The sequence below is a fragment of the Oncorhynchus kisutch genome, unplaced genomic scaffold (assembly GCF_002021735.2).
Source record: "Oncorhynchus kisutch isolate 150728-3 unplaced genomic scaffold, Okis_V2 scaffold836, whole genome shotgun sequence".
NCBI lineage: Eukaryota > Metazoa > Chordata > Actinopteri > Salmoniformes > Salmonidae > Oncorhynchus > Oncorhynchus kisutch.
This window is the reverse complement of record NW_022262781.1, coordinates 1-16520: the sequence shown is the minus strand read 5'-3', so window position 1 is coordinate 16520 and position 16520 is coordinate 1. Positions and strand designations below refer to the sequence as shown.

At 43.4% G+C, this 16520-nt stretch overlaps 1 protein-coding gene and 1 long non-coding RNA gene across 2 annotated transcripts; one reads left to right on the top strand and one right to left on the bottom strand.

Moving 5' to 3' along the window:
• Nucleotides 1-2014: 2014 nt before the first annotated feature.
• Nucleotides 2015-9959, bottom strand: LOC116362528 (uncharacterized). The gene is made up of 3 exons (XR_004207751.1): nt 9834-9959; nt 5732-5840; nt 2015-2217 (listed from the first exon to the last, which is right to left on the bottom strand). It is a non-coding gene; the product is annotated as an uncharacterized LOC116362528 (long non-coding RNA).
• Nucleotides 9960-10023: 64 nt separating this feature from the next.
• LOC116362525 (ferritin, middle subunit-like) lies at nt 10024-12282 on the top strand. The gene is made up of 4 exons (XM_031816610.1): nt 10024-10401; nt 10715-10861; nt 11093-11218; nt 11682-12282. The coding sequence occupies exons 1-4, from the start codon at nt 10300-10302 to the stop codon at nt 11835-11837; spliced, it is 531 nt and encodes a 176-aa protein (XP_031672470.1). The 5' UTR covers nt 10024-10299; the 3' UTR covers nt 11838-12282.
• The last annotated feature ends 4238 nt before the right edge of the window (nt 12283-16520 follow it).

The window sequence follows — 16520 nt, the reverse complement described above, 5'->3', positions numbered from 1 at the left end:
CTTTCTTTTACATTTATTTATTATATATTTTTTGCATTGTTGTTTGCTGTTTTCTTCTGTCTTTTCCTTTTTTCTCTTTAGTTCATTCTCTCGGTTGTTGGTGCATTGGGGGGGATTGATTGTATTTTTATTAATTTTTTATTCCTGAGGGGGGGGGGGGGGATGTTTGAGGGACAGCTATTGGGGAACTGTGGGGGGGGGGGGGGGGGATCTTGGAGGGTTCGGGTTAATGTTTTTTGGCCTGGTGGTAGATCGGTCAACATGCCCTTGAGCTCTGTCAGAGTGATCGTCGGGTTCTTGGTCACCTCCTGAACCAAAGCCCATCTTCTCAGATTGCTCAGTTAGGGTTAGGGTTCCATTTTTGAATGATGGAGGCCACTGTGTTCTTGGGGACCTTCAATGCTGCAGAAATTTTTTGGTACACTTCCCTAGATCTGTGCCTCAACAAAATCCTGTCTCGGAGCTCGACGAACAATTTCTTGGACCTCATGGCTTGTTTTTTTGCTCTGACATGCACTGGCAACTGTGGGACCTTATATAGACAGGTGTGTGTGCCTTTCCAAATCACGTCCAATCTATTGAATGTACCACAGGTGGACTCCAATCAAGTTGTAGAAATATCTCAAGGATGATCAATGGAAACAGGATGCACCTGAACTCAATTTCGAGTCTCATAGCAAAGGCTCTTTAGACTTATGTAAATAAGGTATTTCTCGTTTTTTGCAAAAATGTCTGAAAAACTGTTTTCACTTTGTCATTAGGTCGTATTGGGTGTAGATTTATGAGAGGAAAAATGTGTTGTATCTATTTTAGAATAAGGTTGCAACAAAGTGTGGAAAAAGTCAAGGGCTCTGAATTTTTTCTGAATGCACTGTATCATACTAAATGGAGGGATACAAATTGACATCCCAAATCCTACAAATACCACCTGAGGCCCTTGTGCACAGTCATTTCACAACATCTCTTAATGCAATAAGGGGAGAAACACACTTTGAAAGCAGCTTTGATGGCCACTGTTAAGAGGAAGATCCCAGCTTCCCATTAATCTTACATTTATTTTTGCTCTTAAAAATAAGTAAACTGCACCATTTTAAAACCTGAGTTTTTAGAAACAGCTTGGTTTATGTGTTACAGGGGGTATATGTATACAGCAATGCATCGCTTAGCCATGCTAGCATCGCCCAGAATGGCTTGCCAAGTGTTTGTTAGCAAGCTGACAGCACGTTAGGTTTCAACAGCCATTCCAGTAGGGGTTGGAAACTATAGAGAGCTTCTATTGGTCAATCGCACCCTGATATTGCAAAGTATTAGCATCAACTTAATGGTTTCGTTCTGTAAGATGGAACAGTGGGCAGCATTAAATTCAATGGACACGGTACTGTTCTGAACAACCAATTGAAAAATGGTAATCGCCTTCAGAGGGCTACATGTATTTTATTTTATTTATTTGTATTTTTTGATTAACCTTCATTTAACTAGTCAAGCTAGTTAAGAACAAATTCTTATTTACAATGACGGTCTACCAAAAGGCAAAAGGTCTCCGGCAGGGACGGGGGCTAAATGAAATACAAATATTTGACAAAACACACATCACGACGAGAGACACACTACATAAAGAGACAACAACATAGCATGGTAGGCAGTAACAGAATTCTGTTGTAACAGATAGGCTTACATTATTCAGTGTTTATACATCCTTGGATGAGTACCAGAGGAAAGTTAGGGACAGTCAAGTCAGCAATAGCTCATGTTGCTAGCAACAAGATAATGTTTTGAGTTCATGATCTAGCTAATGATTAGCACACTGGGGTAAATGTAGATGGGCAACCCCATGCAACAGGTTATCATGCTTATTGCTAAATAACACACCTGCCTGATAATATGGACTGATATGGTATTGGGCTCATTTCTAGAAGGGAAAATTATATTTTACATGGTGTCAGGATACTTTTATTTTCATTCAATGTGTAGTAATAAAATGTGTCTGAAAAGTCCAAAGTAATTAGAATCTCTGTTTCCAGGTAGACCAACACAATACTTTTATTTATGATATAATCTTCAGCCTATTAGGACTGGACATGATTTCCTATACAACGGATGGGTCCCATTATGCCTGGTGAAAACCAAGCAGTGCATTCCACAGTAAGAACCTCATACCAACGGTCAAGCATGGTGGTGGTAGTGTGATGGATTGGGGATGCTTTGATGCCTCAGGACCTGTCAATGCAAAAAATAGGGAAAATCAGAATGGTGGAAATTACTGTTGTACTGCACTGTATATGTACACTGAGTGTATAAAACATTTAGAACAACTTCCTGATGTTGAGTTACAAACACCCCTTTTTCCCTCAGAACATACTCAATTCGTTGGGGCAAGGACTCTAAAAGGTGTCGACAGCGTTCTACAGGGATGCTGGCCCATGTTGAATCTAATGCTTCCCGCAGTTGGGTTAAATTGGCTGGATGTCCCTATATGAGGTGGATCATTCTTGATACACACGGGAAACTATTGAGTGTGAAAAACTAAGGGGTTTGGTGGTGATTTTTTTGTTAGTTAAAACAACAGTTTAAAGTAATATTGAAAAATATTGTTACTTGAGTTGTGATTGGGGCATATTGGCCAAATGATCAGGAAAGTTGTTGGTGTATTTCCCCTCCAACATTCATCAGAAACAACCATATTACAGCTATTTGTTTAAAATGCCTTAGTAAGTTACATAGTATGTTACTGCTGTTCTCTCCTTCTTCCCTTTTTTCCTGGTCTCAACACGTTTTCGCCCTCATCACCGCTCAATTCTGTTTCAATAGTCATGAGACCTAGTCTCCTTCCACCATTGTCACGGTGATAGCGGAAAAGAATGGCTTTCAGGCTAAAGATGGTGGATAAATGAAGGAAGTTCACTCAGGCCATTTACCACTGTCTGCTTAAGGGGGGGTTACTCCATAGACACCAATGCGATAGCGGTCTGCTTAGTCACTGACTTCCATTTAAACAGAACCATTGAGGGAGTGGAACATCTTGCTTCCTCTTCTGTCTCTGCTTGAGACTCCAGAATGAGAATGAGTCACAATGACAAGAGTCACAATGACAAGGCAGAAATACAGCCAGGGCAGAGCCTGAGTCAGTCCATACTGTAGTACAACCAAAGGGAGGTTATGACAGGAGAAAGAGTGGGAAGGAGGGAGAGAAATAGGAATAGAGGGGGAGGGGGAAAGAGTACAGCCTAAAAACGCTGTGTCACCCTTCAGAAGAATTCTGTAACGGTTAATCATTTATAGTATTACTATCACTTTTGTTTATAACTTTAACTTAAGAACATTCTTAGTTTGCACAATAAAATTGTAATGCTAAGAGATGGAAAAAAATGTACAGGGTGGGTACCTGAACGAAAATAGGGGAGGGTCATGTAATTTGTAATTGATGAAATTTGAATATTTCTCAGTGTTTTAGAATCCGTTGCTTATTAGGCTATATATCGATGCCCGATTACACCCTGATTCTCTGCTGGGCGTGAAATATGACGTGTGCCTAAAGGTTATTTAGCGTGGTCTCAATCAAATGATTCATAGACTATAGGCTATAGGCTACAAAGTGCATCCTCAGAGAAGCACAGAGAAAAGTTATATTTCTAAGATAGCTGCTGGGATAGCATAAATAAAACTAGACTGCATTACACACTGCAATGGATATTCCAACCCTGAGGCCTGCTCTGCCCTTGCTGATCAAAACCCGGGTTTTTTGCTGCCTAACCAATGCTGTGCTGTGTAGTCTTACAGTGGCAGTTCAGGAGGAGAGTCAAAGAATTCCTCAGAATTTTTTGGGGGATTAAGGCCTTGTCCCAAAAAATGCAACATCTTGCACGTAGACTAGGCTATAGCCTATGTTCTGTTCAGTTTGAGAAGGAGAGCATTTGAGGACCGGAGTTTAACTTTGATAGCTTGCTACTACTATAATTGATTTGAAGAAAAACAATATGTTTCTTGCCCATGATGTATTTATCCAAGTTATTGACATCACAATAAGCCAGATTTTAGTTACTTACATTGTGGGGCTGAAACTTGAAGCAGCAGTCACGGCACAATCAATTGGAAATGGACAGGTGATAGTGCAGAACATTGGCAAATTGGAATATGAATAATTCATTTAAACCGTCTTCATTTAATTAGACTTTACTAACAACAAGAGGGCTTTGTGTTGGAGCCTATTTCTTCCTTCTGATTAAGAAATAAGAGGTAGCTCTACCTGTTTGAGAGACAGAATTAGGCTATAGGCTGCTATATCCATAGATTTGTCGTTCAATTCCTCCACCCACCATGCACTCTTTAAATATCCTCCCTCCATGTCAGTGAAGGGCTGTTAAGTTAAAACCAGTACTGGAATTGAGGGGGTATGAGAGGGTATGCCATAGGCCTACCTTTTATTGAAGAAAATGTCAAAAAGCACAGGCCTACCCATTGTTATCTTAAGATTTAGAATAAAATAAAACAGATCCAGTTACATACAGTGATGTATAACAGCACTTCGGTCCGTTGTGATTTATGCTAAAACAAGCTGAAAATACCCTGGAAAGACATGACTGCATGTTTATTTTCTTTGACATTCAGAGTCTGAGCTACAATCTTCTATAGTGGAGAAGGCAAAAAATGTAATTTGCTTGGGAAGGAATCTAATTCTGTGCCTTTAGATTGATTAAGCTATTTACTTTCTGTACAAAATATGTTTAAACCCAAACAGCTTTTTGGGAAACCATTGTGACCTTCTGTTGAGTTTTTCTGAGTCGGTAGACCTACTGTCTGGGGTGGAAAGGTAGGCCTAACTTTTGAACGTGCCAAGCTCAGATTCCTAACAGGGACAGTTTCATTGCAAACAAGACACACTGATTTGGCATTGGAGAAATATGATACGATCAGTGGCGATTTCAGCATGTAAATCTTGGTGGGGAAAAAATGTATGTGCATGCCAGCAAAGCAACTACACCACACCACACCACACCACACCACACCACACCACACCACACCACACCACACTAAACAATACATGTATTGCACTTTAACGGTGCCCAAACTGTTAGGACCTACATAAAGCTGTTCCAACAGCAGGCTCAACACCTTACTACTGCTACACCTGGCAGCAATACAGTTCATTCAGCCTCAATTACTGCCTTTAAAAAAACACATATTTGATATGGCTGATTTGCCAAATCAGTTGTTTCTACTGACAATTGAAAAGTACAAATTATGGCATAAGGGTACGATGAGCAGACAAGAGGCAATCCGTAATTTCGATTAAGACATTAATGTGAGAGGTATGACGAACGTAGTCAATATAACTATTTGTTCAGCACTTTTGAAATGTACAGCGACAGAATTCAGATCATGGGCCATTCTTACAGTACACCAAGTACAGTACACCCTGTGCACCAAGTCAGAACCATAGGATAAATAAAGGGGACATATAAGCAGACAATGAAAGCTCTGACAATATTTGATGATGACATGTCTCTAAAACAGGCTGTAGGCTATGTGCACCTCCAAGTCAGAACAGTAGGCTAAGTTATGAGGGGGAAAAGGACACAATTATTAGCGGAAGGGACATGGGCTACTAACAGCTTACTACACAACATACACTTGGTATTAACTTCTTAGCTACAGTATGTATATCTTCCTGGCATATTACATAGTACATATTACAGACATATTACATACATCATTTATGCCTTTCTGGACTCACCTGTTTGTGATGTGCTCACATGAACGGGAAGGTGGAGCGGCGGTCCTTCGTGGGAAAAATTTGTCATCAAATTCTGGCATTCTCTGGATTGATGGTGCTTTCAACACAACTGAGAAATCAAAAGAAAAAAAAGGTTGAATCATGAAGTCAGTGATCGTCAGGTTGAAATCAAGATATGGGTGGCCTGTGAAGCACAATCCAGCTACGCTTGGAAGATGCAAGTCTACACAGGGAAGCCGACCGGTATGGGCCCAGAGAAGAACCAGGGGATGGGGGTTGTGCTTGATGTGACAGATGAACTAAGGTGGCACAATGTCACGTGTGACAATTTCCTCACCTCTTATGAACTCAGGCAGCAGCTCATGAAGAGGAAGATCACCGTTGTTGGCACAATTAGAAAGAACAAGCCTGAGCAGATTATAGTTTTATGATTCTAATACATTTCATACAATTATATGGTTTCAGGGTGGACTATTTTAATCATTACCTTTAAGCATATAATTCCCTTATCATTAACCCGTGTCCCTGCTTTTTCTTAGCTCTGTCTTGCTTGTCCTCACGGTTTTGACCCTTGCCTGCCCTGACTGTGAACCCGCCTGCCCTGACCATACTGCCTGCCCTGACCTCGAGCCTGCCTGCCACTCTGTACCTCCTGGACTCTGACCTTGTTATGATCTTGTTATGATCTAGCCAAAGAGTGCCGGAGCCCGCCTGGGATTCGCTGGAGCAGTGCGAAGAGGGTTATAGGAGAATGGAGTTGGAGAGACAAGCACGGCGGCGCGGAAGGAAGCCCGAGAGTCAGCCCCAAAAATGTATTGGGGGGGGGGCTCAGGGAGAGTGTGGCAGAGTCAGGAGTCAGACCTGAGCCAACTCCCCCTGTTTACCGTAAGGAGCCAGGGATGTTATCGGAGCTATCGGCGAAGCTGAGGGCTGAGTCTGAGAGGGTAGAGGAAATATTGGACAGAATGGAGGAGAGTGCACGGATGGGAGATGAGGAGACACTCGAGGAGGTGTTAATAGAATTGGAGGAGAGTGAAGAGAGAGAGCAGGTGATTTGGCGTAGTATGCAAGATATTCGCCCGACGGAGCGTGTCGGGGATTTGATGGCACCTGGGTCAGCGCTCCATACTCGTCCTGAGGTGCGTGTTAGTCGGCTGGTGAAGATTGTGCCAGCCTCACGCACCAGGCCTCCTGTGCATCTCCCTAGCCTTGCACGTCCTGTGCCAGTCCTGCTCTCAGGCTGTCCAGTACGCCTTCACGGTCCGGTCCATCCTGTGCCACCTTCACACACCAGTCCTCCGGTGGCAGCTCCCCGCACCAGGCTTCCTGTGCGTGTCCTCGGCCCAGTACCACCAGTGCCAGCACCACGCACCAGGCCTTCAGTGCGCCTCGCCTGTTCAGCGCTGCCAGAGCCTTTCTCCTCTCCAGTGCTGTCGGAGTCTCCCGCCTGTTTAGCGCTGCCGGAGCCTCCCGCCTGTTCAGCGCAGCCAGAGCCTTCCTCCTCTCCTGCGCTGCCGGAGTCTCCCGCCTGTTCAGCGCAGCCAGAGCCTTCCTCCTCTACAGCGCTGCTGGAGTCTCCCGCCTGTTTAGCGCAGCCAGAGCCTTCCTCCTCTCCTGCACTGCCGGAGTCTCCCGCATGTTCAGAGCTGCCAGAGCCTTCCTCCTCTACAGCCTGCTGGAGTCTCCTGCCTGTTCAGCGCAGCCAGAGATGCCAGCCTGCATGGAGCAGCCTGAGCTGCCAGCCTGCATGGAGCAGCCTGAGCTGTCAGTCTGCATGGAGCAGCCCGAGCTGTCAGTCTGCATGGAGTAGCCAGAGCTGTCAGCCTGCATGGAGCAGCCAGAGCTGTCAGTCTGCATGGAGCAGCCAGAGATGTCTGTCTGCATGGTCATGGTGCAGCCAGGAATTCCAGTCTGCATGGAGCAGCCAGAGATGTCAGTCTGCAAGGAGCAGCCAGAGATGTCAGTCTGCATGGTGCTGCCAGGGCTACCAGTCTGCATGGAGCAGCCAGAGCTGTCCGTCTGCATGGAGCAGCCAGAGATGTCAGTCTGCAAGGAGCAGCCAGAGATGTCAGTCTGCATGGAGCAGCCAGAGATGTCAGTCTGCATGGAGCAGCCAGATATGTCAATCTGCATGGAGCAGCTAGAGCTGTCAGTCTGCATGGAGCAGCCAGAGATGCCAGTCTGCATGGAGCAGCCAGATCCGTCAGTCTGCCAGGATCTGCCAGTCAGCCAGACTCTTCCAGATCTGCCAGTCAGCCAGACTCTTCCAGATCTGCCAGTCAGCCAGACTCTTCCAGATATGCCAGTCAACCAGACTCTTCCAGATCTGCCAGTCAGCCAGACTCTTCCAGATCTGCCAGTCAGCCAGACTCTTCCAGATCTGCCAGTCACCCAGACTCTTCCAGATCTGCCAGTCAACCAGACTCTTCCAGATCCGCCAGTCAACCAGACTCTTCTAGATCTGCCAGCCAGCCAGGATCTGCCGGATCCAACTACCTGCCTGAGCTTCCTCTCAGTGCTGAGCTTCCTCTCAGTGCCGGGCTTCCTCTCAGTGCCGGGCTTCCCCTCAGTGCCGAGCTTCCCCTCAGTGCCGAGCTTCCCCTCAGTGCCGAGCTTCCCCTCAGTGCCGAGCTTCCCCTCAGTGCCGAGCTACTCCTCAGTCCCGAGCTACTCCTCAGTCCCGAGCTGCCTCAGTCCCGAGTTGCCCCTCAGTCCCGAGCTGCCCCTCAGTCCAGTGGGGTTCTGGGTGAGGACTACTAGGCCATGGTCGGCGGAGAGGGCAGACTATCCTAGGACGCGAGGGGGAGGAACTAAGACATTGATAGAGTGGGGTCCACGTCCCGCGCCGGAGCCGCCACCGTGGACAGACGCCCACCCTCCCTATTGTTTTGATGTGCGTCCGGGAGTCCGCACCTTAGGGGGGGGCGGGGTTCTGTCACGCCTTGGTCGTAGTATATTATGTTTGCCTTCATTTATTTGGTCAGGCCAGGGTGTGACATGGGTATTTGTGGTGCGTTTTTGTCTTGGGGTTTTGTGGGGTGTCTAGCATAGTCTATGGCTGCCTGAGGCGGTTCTCAATCAGTCAGGTGATTATCGTTGTCTCTGATTGGGAACCATATTTAGGTAGCCTGGGTTTTACTGTGTGTTTGTGGGTGATTGTTCCTGTCTCTGTGTTAGTTGTCACAAGATAGGCTGTATAGGTTTTCGCGTTACGTTTGTTGTTTTGTATTGTTCGTTTGTTCATTTTCATTAAAGAACATGAGTAACCACCACGCTGCATTTTGGTCCGCTCCTCTTTCAACAGACGAACGCCGTTACAATAACGGTACATACTGCTGCAATGATATGCTACGCGTTTCGTAAGGATAGCGTAGCAAAGATATTGTAACGTAACTTATTTGAAAATTCTTTACATCGCTAAAATTTTGTCATAATTAGTTATAGCACTGAAATTGTATCCGCTCTCGTCTCACTTCGGCACCATATTTTCTGCCATTTTCTTAAAATGTTATGAGGCCACGCCTGTTTTCTGAAGAATTGCATTACGGGCCCTGAAAGCACGGACATAATGTCCACTGCTTGAAAAGTTCATATTTTGGCTAATCTGGCATACTAACTATATCCATACTATGACCAGTAAACATACTATATACTCCACTTACATCACAAGTAGTATGGTTAGTGCGGTTAGTATGAGTATTCGAACAAAGCTGGTTCGAATAAAGCAAGGTTTTTCTTTTGACTGCATTCTGGAAAAGGTCAATAATTAAGCTTCATGTGTTACTGAAACATGTGCTCTTAGAGAATGAAACAGAAGTTTACAGACCTGTGTCTCAAAGTTCAATTCCTTATATATCCTAAATCAAATATAGACGAAGACTATTTCTCAATTAGCCTAACATTAGAATGGATTTTCCAAGTCTTCCAATTGTATTCTAAGGATATAACAAACACACACATTTTTCAACAATAACCGCTGTTGTTAGACCTGCACTATAGCATTGCTTTTGGCTGATACTACTGCTTCAGATGTGGATGCATGTGGCATTCCGGAAACTTTGAGAAAAATATGTTTAGTTGTGTGTGTTGTTCACACGCGTACCTGCCCTCTCATTGGCTAGAATGGTCCCACCTGATCTTGCCTGTCTTCATTCGTTGAGCACATCTATTTCCATTGTTAGAGTGGTCACTCGGCTCTCTTGTCAATATAAAAAGTAATCTTTGCTTCTGGTCATGTGTATGAGTGGGCTGGTCTTTAAATGACCCGCCTAGTTCCTGTTGAAATTCTAAAGGTGTTTGGCTACGCTCTGTGAGGGTGGATTTCACTGACGCATTCCGTTTGGAACAATAAATAGAGTGAACAAGGCTCCTTCCAGTTCACAAGTCTGCGAAGACGCATGAAGAAGTTCTTGCTTCAACAGTGATTGAACGGAACTCCTCTGCCTTCGTCCCGCATCATAGAACATTCCTGGTTGTCGACATAGCACTTACTTGAACTGTAATAGCAAAATAGTCGAAGAAACTCTATTTTTGTACCTTTATTTAGATATTAAAGAAAATCTGCCGAAATGGAGTCTCCGATCCGCCAGAACTATCACCACGATTGCGAAGCTGCTATCAACCGGATGATTAACTTGGAGATGTTTGCCTCCTACACCTACACTTCAATGGTAAGGAGTTTACCAAGATTACCGTTTTGTTTTACCTGTATTATTCCTGGGCCTAAATGCCTCTTTTTCACCTTTTTATTCTGTTGGCCTAGATAATTAATAGCCAAGAAATTCCGTGAAGTGTATATTCTTTTTTTTTTTTTCAAATGCAGCCGGCAATCTATCTTTGACAGAGTGCGTAACAACTCCTTGACCGTTTAATTGGCAGGTTACAAAGTAGACTACAGACTAGACTGATTCATGCCTTTGTCATCAAGTTTAGTTGCCACAACAAGAACATAATGCTCTGTTACTGTTTTGTTTATCCACCCAGGCTTTCTATTTCTCCCGTGACGATGTGGCTCTGCCTGGCTTCGCGCATTTCTTCAAGGAGAACAGCGACGAGGAGCGGGAGCACGCCGACAAGCTACTCTCCTTCCAGAACAAGAGAGGTGGACGCATTTTACTCCAGGACATCAAGGTGAGCACCTGAGCGTCGAAAAACACATTTAGATTGTAGACTGAAATAAATGTCTTTACCACTTGTACACACTCTCCTCCATGGAGTATGTTGATCTAGATAACCTGGAGTCCTGAACATACTGCCTCTAACCACTGAACTGAAAGTGTAAGGGGTGTAACTAAACGTAATCCTCACCTTAACATCTGCTAGTGGTCATTAACATTTCTGTGTTCACTCTGTCCTGTGTAGAAGCCAGAACGTGATGAGTGGGGCAATGGGCTGGAGGCCATGCAGTGTGCTCTGCAGCTGGAGAAGAATGTGAACCAGGCCCTGCTGGACCTGCACAAGATTGCCTCTGACAAGGGTGACCCCCATGTAAGTTATGGTGGAAACACATGTATCACATAGAATACAGGTACTGTCTCAGGAGATGATCAGGTTGTTGTAGCTCTACTAATTAATGACATGATTGTGACCTGCTTCACATGCACACAATAGTCAAAAGATGCACACTATGCCGTTAATGCAAAAGTTTGCAAAAAGTGCAGCAGGTTGTCTAGTGGTTAGAGCTTTGGGCCGGTAAGAGGTTGCTGGTTTGAATCCCGGTGCTGAGAATGTAAAAATATGTTCTGCCCTTGAACAAGGCAGTTAACCCACTGTTCCACATTAGGATGCCAATGTCAATAAGTATTTGTTCTTAAATGACTTGCCTAGTTAAATAATAAACTGCAGACACCTCATTATCTTCCCTTAGTCCATTACCACCAGGCTCTTGTGTGTTACTGTATCTACAATGGGCTGTAGTCATTCTCTTGTCTGACCTGTTTTTGCTCTTTAGCTGTGCAACTTCTTGGAGACCCATTACCTGAATGAGCAGGTGGAGGCCATTAAGAAGCTGGGTGACTACATCACCAACCTCACCAAGATGGATGCTGTCAAAAACAAGATGGCAGAGTACCTGTTTGACAAGCACACCCTGGGAGGCCAGAGCTAAACTACTTTCATCCCCAGGCTACGGCCTCCAGCCTCAGACCAGGACTCCTGGCTACTCTGCTAGATCCTACTGGCTTTGCATTTATAGGGAGGGGAGAGTGTTAAACTGGTGTCTTGAGATGTTTCTGTTGACAACACTACTTGTATTTGAGGCAAGGCTTCTTGTAAAACAATTAAAAAATATCACTAAAGGTTGTTTTAAGTGTTGACCTGTATTAATGGATGTTGTATTAATGGATGTTGTATCAGTCTTCAGGTTCTTTGCGCTCTCTTACTGATCATCTTCATACCAGTGATAAATAGTGTTAATTGTAGACCTACTAGTGGCTGAGGGTCACAACAATAGAAGTTTAACATGAGGTTTATGAAGGATTTTACCTCTGACCACAGAGGGTGTCCTTTACTGTATCTTATAGTGCCATGTCAATAAAGCGACCAACTGTCAACACAAGCTCCATAGGGTTGAAATGTTAACTACAGTTGATGTGTACCTTTACTCTGTGCATCACAAGTTTATTAGACAGCCTAGAGGTCAATCAAACCTGTCAACCAGCTGTGATGGGAAGTTCAGCTTTTACTGACACCTACTAAATATGTATTCATTGTGTTTCAGTTGATAATGCCCAATTGTTCCCCTACAGCAAATTATGAACTGTGTGCTCCAAATAGTAATGAGTCTTCAAGCCTCTCGTTCACGCTAAGGGACTAATTGGAGCTGTCATATGGTTGCAGCGCTACTGGTAATTTACTGAAGAATAATTTTGGTAATTGACAGGCAAGCTCAACTTAAACTTGAACTGGAAAAAATGTTGATAGACATTGTTAATGTGTCCATATGGTACATGAGTTCCTATTGGATAGGCCACCTGGTTAAAGGGGAAAATGGCCTAATCAGCAATAGCATTTTTAATAATTGCTGCTATATTCTTTCCACAACTGCCACCAACATTTAAAACCAAGAAGTATTGAGTATCTATCGCAAAAGCTAATGGGGATCCTAATAAAAAACCAATTACCAAATTGGGGTGATTTGGGCTGCAGAATGAAGGAAAAGCAGCCAACAAGTACTCAGCATATGTGGGAACTCCAAGACTGTTCGGAAAAGCATTCCCGATGAAGCTGGTTGAGAGAATGCCAAGAGTGTGCAAAGTTGTCATCAAGGCAAAGCGTGGCTACTTTGCAGAATCTAAAATTGTAAATATATTTGTGTTTCACACAATTTTGGTTCATGATTCCATGTGTTTTTTCATAGTTTTGATGTCTTCACTATTACTATACATTGTGGAAAATAGTAAATAAAAGTTGAATGGGTAGGTTTGTCCAAACTTTTGATTGGTACTGTATATGCTTCAATAGTCTGTGCGGGAGGGAGGGGGCATGTGAGGACCTGAGCTCTATGACCATGCCTCAGAACTACCTGGCCTGAAGACTCTCCAGTCCACCTGGTTGTGCTGCTGATCCAGTTTCTGCTGTTCTGCCTGCAGCTATGGAACCCTGACCTGTTCACTAGACATGCTACCTTATCCCGGGACCTGCTGTTTCGTTTCTCCATCAACCTCTGAATGCTGGGCTATGAAAAGTTAACTGACATTTACTCCTGAGGTGCTGACATGTGTCCTCTATAACCACTGTGATTATTATTTGACCCTGCTTGTCACCTATGAACGTCTGAACATCTTGAAGAACGATCTGGCCTTAATGATCATATACAGTGCATTCAGAAAGTATTCAGACCCATTGACTTTTTCCACATTTTGTGATGTTAAAGCCTTATTCTAAAACTGATTAATTGTTTTTCCCCCCTCATCAGCATACACACAATATCCCATATGACACAGCAAAAACAGGTTTTCAGACATTTTGCAACTCTATATAAAAAATAAATAAATACGGAAATATCACATTTACATAAGTATTCAGACCCTTGCTCAGTACTTTGTTGAAGAACCTTCGGCAGTGATTACAGCCTCAAGTGTTCTTGGGTATGATGCTACAAGCTTGGCACACTTGTATTTGTGGAGTTTCTCCTATTCATCTCTGCAGATCCTCTCAAGCTCTGTCAGGTTGGAGGTGGAGCATCGCTACACAGCTATTTTCAGTTCTCTCCAGAGATGATCGATCGGGTTCATGTCCGGGCTCTGGCTGGGCCACTCAAGGACATTCAGAGACATGTCCCAAAGCCAGCCCTGTGTTGTCTTGGCTGTGTGCTTATGGTCGTTGTCCTGTTGAAGTGCACCTTCGCCCCCAGTCTGAGGTCCTGAATGCTCTGGAGCAGCTTTTCATCAAGGATCTCTGTACTTTTCTTTGTTCATCTTTCCCTCGATCCTTGCTAGTCCCCAGTCCCTGCCACTGAAAAACATTCCAACGGTATGATGCTGCCATCACCATGATTCACCGTAGGGATTTTGCCAGGTTTCCTCCAGAGGTGACATGTGGCATTCAGGCCAAAGAGTTCAGTCTTGGTTTCATCAGACCAGAGAATCTTGTTTCTCATGGTCTAAGTGTCACACCATGATCTGTTTCACTTGTGATGTCTCCACCCCTCCAGGTGTCAATTCTTTTCCCAGGTGTATTTATCCCTGTGTTCCTGTCTCTCTGTGCCAATTCGTAATGTCAAGTCTACCAGCGTGTATTTCCCGTGCCACCTGATTTTTCTTATCTCTCTTGTGTCAGTCCTCCCGGTTTGACACTTGCCTGCCCTCCCTCTGAACCTGCCTGCCGCTCTGTACCTCCTGGACTCTGACCTTGTTATGATCTTGTTGCCTGTCCATGGCCATTCTCTTGCCTGCCCCTTGGATACTATAAATTTCAAAGACTCAAACCATCTGGCCTCCCGTGTCTGCATCTTGGTCTCGCCTTGTGCCCTTATACTAAGAGTCCTTTAGGTGCCTTTTGGCAAACTCCAAATGGCTGACAAGTGGCTTTTACTGAGAAGTGGCTTCCGTTTGGCCACTCTACCATAAATGCCTGATTGGTGCTGCAGAGATGGTTGTCCTTCTGAAAGGTTCTCCCATCTCTACAGAGGAACTAATCCCTTTAAGATTGATTTTTGGTGTTATTGTCAATATTCTGAACAAATAATGTAATCACTGTTCTGCAACATATGCTTCAACAATTAATGTATTTGCTGTGCTAGACCTAATGGATAATGTTAGCTTTATAATTGTTATTTTATGTTCAAAATCTAGAAAACCATTGCCAGATGACTACTAAATTAGCCCTGGAGCATTTAATATAGCTATAAAACAAAACAAAAATATGTTTGGAGATTTGTATTACACATTTATGAGTAATCTAATGTTAGCATTAAACAATCAAGGCCTTAAACACTTGTTGGACAATAATTGTACTCAAAAACAGATGTTTTTCTGCCTTTTTTTAAATCTGAAATGTTGTGAGGTCACGGCCGTTTTCTGAAGAATTGCATTATGGGCCCTGACAGCACGGAAATAATGTCCACTGCTTGTATACTACGTATTTTGGCAAATTTGTATGACTTCCGGGAACTTCTGGCATACTAACTATATCCATACTATGACCAATAACCATACTAATACTCCACTTACATCACAATAGTATGGTTAGTGGCAGTTAGTATGAGTATTCGAACACAGCTCTAGTTCTTATAAATACCAATGATGTTTCAACTACATGGCTGTATTGAGCAATAACCCAGGCACCATGAAAGCACCCTGTCAACAGTTGTGGAAGATCACGTCATGTGAACTGAAGTTGTTTAGGACGGTACTTTATTACTGTCGTCTTTGATTTATTTTCATTAGCTGTAAAACATTTTCCACTTCACAGTTTTAGCTTAATAACCTATGTATGGTTAGACGTATGTAGCTACTGATTTGTGTAGTTATTTCTAATCTAATGTAATCAACTTTGACCTACCATTTGTGAAGTACAATATGTTATTTGAAACCGAAAGGTGTATCATCAAATACCATTTCTACAAAAGCCAGCCTTTCTTTCTCTGTCCACTACTTTATTCCCATACCTCATTCTGAAAATGTAATTGATATTAAAAAAAATGTGTGATAAACCCTACAGTTTTTGTTTTGACTGCATTCTGGAAAAGCTACATATGCTATTGAAACATGTGCTCTTAGAGAATGAAACAGAAGTTTACAGAACTGCGTCTCAAAGTTCAATTCCTTTTATATCCTAAATCAAACGTAGACGTAGACTATTTCTAAATTAGCCTAATATTAGAATGAATGTTCAAATTCTTCCTATTTTCTTCAAAGGATACAGCAAACACAGACCTTTCCAACAATACCGCTGTAGTTAGACCTGCACTGTAGCATATTGCTTTTGCCTGATACTATGGCTTTAGGTGTTACCAATAGAATTGGACTTTTTTAATAAACAACGTTTTTTTATTTTTATATAAAAACAAATAACAGACCGAGATGAAGCCGTGAAGGCGAGATCTTTTACTTTGCCCAAAATCTTTCCCCGTGAGATAATCCCGTTTTATTTTCTAATTACTTGAGGATTTTGATCGAATAGAAGTTTCGTAATGTTTAAGCTTTTACAAATGTACTGATATATGTGGATGCACGTAGCATTTCTGCAACTTTGAGAAAAACGACTTTTAGTTGTGCGTGTTGTTCACACTCGTACCTGCCCTCTCATTAGCTAGAATGGTCCACACCTTCCCTGTCTTCAATTATTG